The sequence below is a fragment of the Apis dorsata genome, unplaced genomic scaffold (assembly GCF_000469605.1).
Source record: "Apis dorsata unplaced genomic scaffold, Apis dorsata 1.3 scaffold_1047, whole genome shotgun sequence".
Taxonomy (NCBI): domain Eukaryota; kingdom Metazoa; phylum Arthropoda; class Insecta; order Hymenoptera; family Apidae; genus Apis; species Apis dorsata.
In genome coordinates this window covers 130,463-142,592 of record NW_006264145.1, presented here as the reverse complement: position 1 = coordinate 142,592, position 12,130 = coordinate 130,463, and the positions used below count along the sequence as shown (strand labels likewise).

Sequence of the window (12,130 nt, the reverse complement as noted above, 5' to 3'; positions counted from 1 at the left end):
ATATATATATATATATATATATATATATATATATATGTAATTTGGAAAATTAAAAAAATCATTGGTATCATGCTAATTTGTTAATTATTCTATAATCGGTAAAATATGCGAAAAATATGTACATAATATATTTAGTATGCATGAAATTGTAGTATGCATTATATAAAATATATATACACTATATAAAATAAAAAATATATTTCAGAATCGTTTAATGATATTTTTTTATCTATTTTTTATAAAAATCTAGATTTGTATAAATTTTATCCGCAATCTAGTTATCAATATTAATTTAGCTATAGAACTAGTTAAAATATGTCTAATAATATAATAATAATATATCTTCCTGAGAATAAAATAATAATAAAATTTCTTATATATTTTATAAGAATAAATATCACTGTACTTACTTTTGAAGTATTTCTCTTATAAAACTATACTTTTGTAAAACTATATATATTAATGTTTTTTTTATTATTCAAAATAATTTTGAAAATGATTTTGTGAAATATTTTTTAATATTGTCACTGCATTATTGTAAATATTATTAATGCTATCAAAATAATTTCCTTTTAAAAAATTTTTTAATTAATAAAAAGATATTAAAACGTGTTTCTTATTTATCGAATTTAACTGTAACCTAATCTAAATTAATAGTAAAATATTAAAGATCGTTCCACAATTTAAAAAATTATTTTAAAGTTTGTTTTGATGTAGCTTAAATCATAAAGAAAATAAAATATTAAATTTTAAATCATAAAGAAAAAAAGATCATTTCGTATAGATCTATTTTTAAAAAATTTTGAATAGTGAACGTATATTATCAAAACACAATTTCCTAAAGAGAAAGGTATTTTGAAAATGATCAGAATGACATTTTTAATTTATATATCACGAATTTTATTGTCAAATTATGTTTTTCATAATTTTGTAAAATCTCGAGATAGATTTAATAATTAAGATGCATTCATTAAATATACAATTCCTTACATACGTTGTATACATATGTCCGATTTTTTCGTATGATCGCTACATAGTACCAGAACAGATTCATAATATGAATTATAAGTTGGATAAGATACGCACGAACAATATAACACTATTAGAATTTTATTGCAGTATTATTTGCATGAGTTAACAGTTTACATTTCTAATGCGCATGATCGTACGTTCCCGTCACAAAAAATACGTACAATCTCATCTATAAATTATTGCACACTTGCTTAATTTGAAAATGATTATTAAAATGTAAACAATTTTCTGGATTGATTTTATGATTATTTATATTTATATTATATGTATTTTATTATATTTTATAATAAAATTATATAATAAATTGAAAATTGTTATTTTAACTTTTTTTCCAAAAAATACTGATTACTTGATTTAAAATTTAAGTAATAAAAAGAAGAACTATAAATATAAAATATATAAAATTTTAATAATTATATAAATATATAATATATAAATTTTAATCCAAATAGTTTCCAAAATTTTAATAAAACTTTTTCAATTTTTTTTCACTGTACATTGAGTACCGTTTATTCATATCTTACTAATCAAATATTTTCATTTTATACGTTAGCATGCAATTGTAATTATCAATTGTTTACATGGTATTAATATATTCATGGAACATCTTTGGGTCAATTTTAGAGACCAAAACAAACATGAAAGTGAATATACAAAAATAATCGGTTAAGATTCATTTATTAAATTATAATCAATTTAAGTTTACATTGGATGAAGCGAAAATACTTCTCTATTGACATGTTTTTGTTTTACTTCATGTTGCATTTTTTTCTAATTACTATATTAATAAATAAGTCAATCAAATTTTTTGTATATCAACTTTTGTATTTATTTTGATATAAATCGATTCTCCAATAATATGTTACAAATATATTAATACATTTATTTATATTAATATTTATAAATACATTAATAACAATTAATAATAATTTTTTATAAATACATTAATAATTAGCATCCAAAATATATTAAGGAATGAGTTAATATCACTACAATTATTACAGTTACAATTATTACAGTTACAATTATTACAATTACAGTTACAAATATTTATCTATAAAAAACTTGAATATCTTATCCATAAATTTTAGTATTGATAGATTTCATAAATATTTTATAGGAGATTTCTGACTGAATAGAGATAAAAAAACAATAGATTTTTTTTTTGTTAATTATACAATGCATTTGATTGACATTAAATAATTCTAAAAAAGAATTAATTATTTGATATAAACATTCGATTATTATTAGTCTTGCAAAAACAAGATATTCTTAAAACAAGATTTAAAAAAATTACTATAATGATACGATCAGAAAATTTTAATAATTCATGTACGAAAAAATGTACGTCTAAGAAAGAAACAATAGGAAATAAACATACAAACATAATAAATGCAATAGAAAGTTAATAGCAACAAAAATTGCCGCAGAAATTAATAAAGAATAAAAATATCAAATCGAGATGACGACAATCAAACAGCAAGCTATTATTATAAGAATATTATATTATCATATTATTATCATATTAAGAAAATCACATTTAAGATTTCAAAATAAGAAAAAAATGGTTAGAATGAGCAAAAATATAAAAATTGAAGTATTAATGATTAGGAAAAAATATTATAAAATAAAGTAAAGAATCGAGATCGAATTTTTTAATACAAAATGAGTTTATATGTGGAGAAAACTAAATAAAAAATTGATATTGTCAATTGCAATGAAATTTATAATCAGTTTTAAATTTATTTGAAGATATAATAAAAATTCAAAAGACAATAATTCTTTGCATTGCTTGAAAAAAGAAATTATAAGAAATTTGAAAAAACATTACTATATATTTTAAGAAATATTTAAAAAATTAATAAAAAGAATGTCGCTATTAGTTTAGACAATTATATTTGTATGAAAAAAAAAATATATAAAATTACTTATATATTTTTTAATAAAATTCTTATTATATAATTTATAACATAAAAAAATTTATATAATTATTACATACTTTTAACATTATTCAGAATATTTCGTTTAAATAAATACATTCATTAGAATATAAATATTTCATTAGGAATTAAAGTTCAATAAAAAAAAATATATTTAAATGTTTTAACAAAAATCGTTTAAATAATTGCATCATAAGGTGCAAATTTGAATGCATTAATCGATTTATCTAAGTATCTTCTTTTAAAAAAGTTTTAATCTATTTATGTCGAAAAATTATTGATTTAAAAAAAATTTCAATTAAAAAATTCAAGGGATTGGAAAAATAATAATAATCACTTTTGATTAGCTCTTCAATAATATATTTCAATTATATGTTCAATAATATATTCAAACACATTATAAAGAATGCTTAAAATATGATATTAGCGAAATGTTAATAAATTGATTAACATATTTAAAATCATACGATTTCATTTCAAAAAATGAAGTTGACTTTAAAATCTCCGCCATTACTTGCAAAAAACTTTACATCATAAAATATTTCTTCATAGCAAATAACTCTTCTTAACACTTCTAAACATTTTGTTGATTATTCAATCCTTCGTGAAATATTCAAATATTCAACAGAATATACTATATATATAATAAATATTAATTTTATTTCACAATATAAAATATATATTTATAATATATATATATTAATAGTATATCTTAATTAGTTAATTTTAATTCATCTATCTTATGGACAGAACTACAAAACTAAAACTAAACTACAAACTAACTTTAAACTAAATCAATGTTTCTCAATTTTTTTTTTAATTCATGTCTCGTCTTAAAAATTTAGATTTTTTATTTTTCTTAAAGAGCAAAGAAAATTATATATCTTTCAATTTTGTTATATTTTTTAAAGTACTAGGAAATAAGATAGGATATTATATTTATTTTTAATTTTTAATTATTCCAAAATAAAGATTTTTCATTTGTGATATATTTTACGTTGACAAATATTTTAGATTAAATTTAGATCAGATTAGCACACAAACAATGTAATTCTATTGCAGATTTGCAATAGAATCTTTTGTATCAATATGCTTCAATATCTTTATTTCCATAGTTTGATTATACATATTATAACATTATATATATATATAACAAAAATATAAACTAATATATAAAAATATAAATATAAACCTTTGATACTTACCTAAATTACACAGTCATTATCGTAACGAGATGAAAATCGCTTGTCTATATTGAGTCGTAAGGACATTCCATAGATTCGATATATCTCGCAACTAATAATAGAATCGAAATTACTCACATTCATTTTGAATCTGTTCTATATAAAATACATTTAAGACTCGGTTTGTTCTCAATGCTAGCCGCGAGACATGTCTTGAGATAAATCTCATCGTATAAAGAACACTTAGGAAACATAAATCTGCGCAATTGCATAAAAATATCGTAATAGAATCGCAAAGTATACTATGTTATATGCATATAATATACTTGTATTCATTTAACTTTATTTTGTAAATGCATGCCGAGGAATGTGACAACAATATCATTATAGATTAAAAATATAAATCTAACTTAACTTAATTTATGTTAACCTGCTGAATTATAAAAGCGAAATCATAATAACATCATATTATTTGTATGCACCTTATCAAGTGGAAAATTTAATTTTTGTATTTATGAATGTATTTCACTTTTATTTCTCTTCTTTTATATCAAATTTTTTACTCAAAAAATGACAAATTCAAGTATTTTTTCTCATTTTATCGTAGCATTCTTCTGTAGTTTTATTTCAAAACTCTAAATATACATATGTATTTTTATTAATAATAATTTTTATTAATTTTTATTTTTCAATAAAAATTTTTATTTCGAGAGACAGGCTATTTGAAAAAATAATCATTTTGAGACTCAAATATTTAATATCAAGGATGTATATAATGATTGATATAAAATAAAATATCAAAATTATGAATGCAGCAATCGTATATTTTTTAAAATGCACGCAAAAATAAGATGCCATTATATTGTCAAAGATAGTTGTATAATATACAACTATCGCAAAAAAAAAAAATCTATTTAGGGGACTTATTATTAAATAGGATATCTTAAGAATATCTTTATTCAATATCATAGATAGAAGCAAGAAATAAATAAGCTGTATGTATACTTTATTTTTGAAATATAAAAAAATTACAAAATAGTTGTATTCTATTTGTTTTCAATAAAATATATTCATTAACAAAACAATATCGATTTTTTTGTTATACATTCGAATCCCTTTAACTTAAATTTCTATAAAATTATAATTTCATTTCTATTTGCTCCTCTATAACATTAGATCTTTAGAAGTCGTACATATAATTTTAACTTGAGTTATTTGCTATATGTTTAAATATATTATCTTATCTCTGCAATTCGAATTTAGACTAATTCACCTTTTAATAATTCAAAGTAATATCATAATTTGTTAATAATTTATCAATATTTTTTCATTCCACTGTGATAATAATTTCCGAATGCTTGAAAAAACCAACACTTTCGGATTTCTTTCTAAAATTTTTAAATGAAAAAATTAATTCTTGAGAAAAATCTTTATATTAATTTTTTATCATAATCTTTTTAACAAAAACCATGGTAAAATAAAATCTTATAATTTTAAGATATATAATTTAAAATAAAAAGTTTAAATCTTTATAAATCAAATCCATTAGAACTTCCAAATTTATTAGATTCTATTTATCAAAATTCAATTCTATTTATTAAATAATAAAATTAAGTTGCTACAATATAATTACTTAAATATAATAAAATATAAATCTTATCAAATCTTATCAAATAATTTAATAATATAAAAGAATAATTAAATAATAAAAATAATTAAATAAATTAACTTTTTTTTATTATATAATTTGTAATATTCTGTAATATCCATATATTCCATATTGCAAATTTTCACATTAGTATAGTATATAATAATGAAATATACTTGCTTACATATTTCATTCTTACGAATCTCGTTCTTTTCATCAAAATTTTTACAGAAAACGATAAACATTTATCCACGCTTTTTTTTTCTTGTCATGATATTCTGCGAGATTTCAAATCTCTAGATAGTTTTTAATTTTTTCGATAAAAATTTCAATATCCAAAGATTCATTGAAATCTGAATCCGTTATTGCGGCAAATTGTCAAATATGCGTACGGACTGATATGCAACGATACATTAAACATTGGAATTGCGACTGCGTCGATTGTAGTGAATTGTGACACAAAATGCATACATGCGATGCTGCTATATCGTCGGAGATACACTGCCGTCTATAAGTCAGACAATAACAATATATTTCAAAACTTAGATAAATGAATATTATGACTATAACACTTATTAATTGTATTATAAGGAAATACTATATCTTATTTTAATTTTTAAATCAATTCCACTAAACATCAAACGATAACAAAAATATATGATATTGAAAGAAATAAAAAAATAATTCATATTGTAAAAATTATCGAAGTACAAAAATTATAATTTTAAAAATTATAATAATAAATATAGTAGATATATATTATGATATAAATTTTAATTTATATAAATTTTAAACATGAACTCATTGATTTATTAATGATTAAGTGATAGTTAATTTGTAAATATATGATTTAATACTTGAGTTATAAAATTCTATATATATTTATTTGTTTATTTAATATTTTTTTTCATAATGATATATTATTTTATAAAATTTGACAAAATAAAAATATTTGTAATTAATTATAATTAAGCTATTTCTTCTTTCAATTAAGAAAATTTGTTTAAATTTATATAGTTGATTTTTATTAAATATTTATTAAATATTTATTTTTTGTATGACATTATATAACATTGAATTGATATAACATTAAATTATTTTATTTATTTTTGTTTTTCAATAATGCGCATTATTTTTATTATTTGATTATTTGTTTTATTGTTTAATAAATTAAAAAAAAATTATATTAAAATCATCAACTATTACTTATAATATGAATTGTCGTCAATTTTATACATTATTCTAGGATATATATTCTAGAAATCAGTTAAAATTAGTGATTCCTGAAATAATTTTGAATTTTGTTCTCTGCGAAAATTTTCGCCGACCGAATACAAATAAGTTGAAGTAATATATATTGAAAAAATGTATTGAATATAAAAAATATTTTTTTATCGAAAAAATTATTTATCAAATTATACCATGAGCAATAAATAAATTATAATATATACTTTCTTCGATATATGTTGTTTGAATTTGTTAATGCTCAGTCGACTGCATATAGCCAACGTTATTGTCGTATACTATAAATATACTATAAATTACATATTCTATGATTAGTTAATGTTTTTTATTAATAACTTATTAACAAACTCGTTAATGAAAATCTTTACAAAGAAAATGTTGCTTGAAATTGTTCAGAAATCAATTAACAGATGTTCCTATTTTTAGGATATCTTATATATATTATATTAATTCTTAAAAAATCACGGTTCTAAAAATTATAATATAAGATGTTAAAAAAAGAATTTAAGATTTTAAAAAATTTGTATTGTATTTGTTAATAAGCAAAAAAAAAAAAATGTCCAATCAATATATCAATGTCTTGCAATCAATCTTTTTAATGTAAAATCGATTTTTATCATTGAACATTCAACATTGTAAGTAAATTTCTTCGCGATATTAAAATAAATTTAAACGAATTAATTCAAATTGATTAAAAAGCAGCATTGTTAACATAATTATTATTATCACTATTAATTAACATTAACAAAGATTACTTCATACACGCAAATAAAGTGCAAATGTTCATTTAGTATTGAATATGGATAACGTTATTCTCAAGTCTCTACTCAATTCATGTCTGTTTATTATTCGTTCAAAATAACATATATGCATTTTTTATATGCCAATAATTTTTAGTTTGTTCGCGTTTATGAAGTATCTGTTATAATATTAGTTAATATTGGTAATTAATAATAATTATATTGTAAATTTTGAATTAATGTTTTCCTGAATCGACCTCTCTGTTTATATTTAATGTACTGCAAAAAAGACTCATACATATCGAATGATAAAAATCGATTTTTATTATTTTATATCGAAAGGATTGACTACAGGATCTATCTTGATTGAATATTTTTTGCTGTTCTTAATGAACACTAATAGTCCTTAAAATCTTTTTTTTTTTTTTTTAATATTTTATATTCTAAAAAAGTGATTTGTATTTTTATATTATGATCTCTCAAGAGTTAAAATTATAATATTCATTTATTCGTATTTAAAAATGTATTACCAAGTGATATAATTTATATTGCATGTACAATTTTAACTTGTAATATTCTGAATCATCAGTTTTATATTCTACAATATGGTTATGTATTGGATTTTTAACGATATTATTAAATATTGATACAATTTTAAAATCTAAATTTAATTCAATGTTACAGAACGATATGATTGAATGTGTACAATAAAAACAGCAAAAAGATTTATTTATTTTATTTCTTAAATTTATTATAATATATTTTGTATATTTTTACATTATTTAAAAATACTTATTCTTTTGTATGATTTATAATTATATGATTTATAATTTTTGCAAATTTAAATTTTTTTTTTTAATATTCGTTATTTATTAATAATATAAGATGCAAATACAAAACAATACAAGTAAATTGTTTGTTTACATTTTCAGCATGATTGTTTTTATGCTTAATAACATAACATTTCAATTTAAAATATGTAATTATTATAGTATAAATTTTAACTCTTGAATAATAAAATTTCAATATCAATTTTTGTCAATATTCCTATGAGATATATATTTTTTTTTGACAAACTTGACTCTTTTTTAATGTGTAGAATCTATGGAAAGTTTTTCCAATAGATCTCTAGGAATCTAAAAGTATAGAATTCATCTATACTACATACAAAACAATTTCTTTCCATTATATAAATATATTAGTATATTTATATTTCTGGCAGATTGTTATATAAAAAATATAAATATACTTAATATACTTAATATACTTAAATTATTTAGTTCAAAATAATTTAATAAACACTATTTTATTATTTCATCATTTATGATAAAAAATGATATATGATAAATAATCCATTACATATTATCCATTAATACAAACAGTAGGTAATGTTGAATTTTCGTGTAATTCTATTTTCAAGAAATTATATGTAATGTCTTACAAATCGATTGAAAATTACTGATTTTAAATAACTTTTTTCTTTAGAAAAAATTTAAAGTTTCGATTTTAAAAAATTATTAATCAAAAATATTAGTCAATTAAAAAACGCATTGTTATAGGAATAACATATATATATATTATCGCGTTAGCGAATCATTGGACTCGAATTCAACTTTTGTGATTGGCTATTAATAATTTGTTAATAATTCGTTAACAAAACCAAAACGAAAATTTTCACAAAGGAAAATATTACTTGAAATCACTTTTGAATCACTTATTAAGCTTTATCAATTAACTTTTGGAATATATTATATACGATTAATCCAATTGATAATCATTACGATATTAAATATAACAAAATATCTTGTTATTATTTATCATTGATTAAGCTTTCTTTAAAATAAAAATTATATATGATCATGAATAATTTAATTATTTAATCTAAAAAGTGATATAATTTAAATAAAAATAATACATAAAATAATAAATAATTTATGTTTTTAAATAGCTACAATTGGTTTAAGTAAAATTATAACACACATACACACATTACAAAAATTGTTGAAAAAAATGAACAAATATAATATGAAAAAAAGAAAAATAAATTTTGAACTTCTTGGCAGATTAATTCTTCTAATGGAAAAAAAAATAAAAATTAAATTATAATTATGCGAAGATTTTCAAAAAATTTCGTATTTATATAAGTTTTATTATTAATATGGAAAACTCGATATAGTATATACTATAAAGTATAAATTAAAAAATTTTAAAACAATAACACAACAAAATAATAACAATATAAAATATTTACATATAAAAATTATGAAATTATGAAATTAAAATTATAACATATTATATTCAAAATTATATTCAAAATTAAAAATTTACTTCATTAATTTTAATTTAATATAAATAATATAATATTTAAAATAATTTATATTATATTATATTTAAAAATTAATATATTATATTAATACATTTTCTATTTTAAATCAAATATTGATTTTGAAAATTTTTATTATAACAAATAATTCAAACTGATTTGTATACATATGATATAAATAGCAAATAATGATGTAAATTAATATAGATAAATAAACTGAATATATTATAGTGAATTTGCAATTACATTTGTGTATAATTTATTTATATTGAAAATTTGCTATAACATCCTTTCACCTTCTTGATCCTGTTCCGCTTTTATATCTTTACTGTTTAGAATGAACCTTTCACTTTGAAAATTTTTATCCTACAATATTACAATATATGTACATCAGGCATCATATAAATGTATTTTCATATTCATATCTTATGATTATTTTATCAACAACTTTCTTCCGTTCTACTTATTGTTAAATTATTTACCTTATCATTTGAAAGAAAATTAATTAATTTAACAAGCAATAAAATTTGAATATATTTAATCCTCTTTATTTATGAAGTACAGTTAAATTAGAATTTGTCATTTATAAATGATTTGTTAATAAGTTATGTAAAAAAATGTAGGACAAAATAGATGTCTAATATATTTTCTTTGCTAGTAAAAAATTAAATGACAAAACAAAAATTTAGATACTATTAGAAATCTTAAATTACATTTTTTAAATCTTAATTTACATTTTTACAAAATCAAAAAATGAAAATATTCTTCTTTAAAAAAATTGTTTCGCTTACAGAAATAAAATTTTTCGAAAATTTTCAAATCTGATTTTATATTTTAAGTGTGATTATCAGTTTTTTTAATTATATCAAAGAAACGGAAAATTTATTATAAAAAAAATAAAATCTTTACTTATTATTTTAAAATTAATATATAAAATATTTTAATAAATATTATTTTATTTTAATTATTTAAAAAATTTAGATTATTCTAAATTATTTTAACTTGTACAAAAATTTATTGTAATTTATTTAATAAAAAAATTAATAAAGGATTTTTAAATGTTTGTGCAGATTTCATAAGCTTGCCCATATATAATTTATTGGATATTTGATATTATCCCATAATCAAATATAATCCCAAATGAGATAATATTAAACATTAAATATTTACATTTCAATAATATGAAATAAAATGCCAAATTATTGTGTAAAAATTGTAGAATATAGAACATGAAAAAAAATTATAGAATATAGAATATAGAACTTTTTTTAGTCAAAATTTGACTTTTTTAAATGAAAAATTAATTTTCTATTTTTTTTTTGTTGATCTCTTTTTGTCGTAAGATTGATCCAAATATAAGATTTTTTATCAATTGAATTATATTCAAAAATTTATTTTTTTATTTTCAGATAAACGTCGTAATAAGGAAATTATGGAGACATATGCCACCAAATTTCCAGATTACACATTCCTTCGAACAAAATTCGATACAAATCTTTTTCGAACTAATGAAACATTTTGTGTAGAAATTAAACCAAAACAAGGCTATTTGCAAGATATTGATCAAAAATTCCAAAAGTGTCCTTATTGTTTGACACAATATTATAAGGTAATAAATTATTAAATATTTATAAATTAATTCAATTAAGACAATATTAATAGCTAAAAATAATAAAAAATATACGTTTTCATATTTAGTTTATTTATTTAAACATTATTTTAAACATTTAAACATTATTTCAACTATTTTTATTAAATTTCTTAAAAATCAGTATTATCAATATATGTTATTAAAATGAAAAAGTTTATTAAAATGAAAAATGATATGTATAAATATCATTTAAATTTCTAAAATTATTTTATTTATAAATTTCTAAATTTCTTAATTTCTTAATTTACAATTTTAATTATAATAAGATTATATTTGTACTTATATATATTATTTATTTATTTAATATTATATTCTAAAACTTATTTATTATCATAATATATTTTTCATTTATTTAATTCAATAAAAA

At 18.5% G+C, this 12,130-nt stretch overlaps 1 protein-coding gene and 1 long non-coding RNA gene across 2 annotated transcripts in view; one reads left to right on the top strand and one right to left on the bottom strand.

Moving 5' to 3' along the window:
* The window catches only part of LOC116186624, a 28,146-nt gene extending 21,875 nt beyond the window's left edge, over window positions 1-6,271 (bottom strand). Inside the window, exon 1 of the long non-coding RNA XR_004151640.1 lies at window positions 5,989-6,271. This is a non-coding gene — a long non-coding RNA (uncharacterized LOC116186624). The remainder of the gene's footprint in view (window positions 1-5,988) is intronic.
* LOC102674622 overlaps window positions 1-11,736 on the top strand; it is a 78,670-nt gene extending 66,934 nt beyond the window's left edge. Inside the window, exon 5 of the mRNA XM_031514519.1 lies at window positions 11,522-11,736. Within this exon, the coding sequence (XP_031370379.1) occupies window positions 11,522-11,736 (215 nt within the window). The remainder of the gene's footprint in view (window positions 1-11,521) is intronic.
* Window positions 11,737-12,130: the final 394 nt, after the last annotated feature.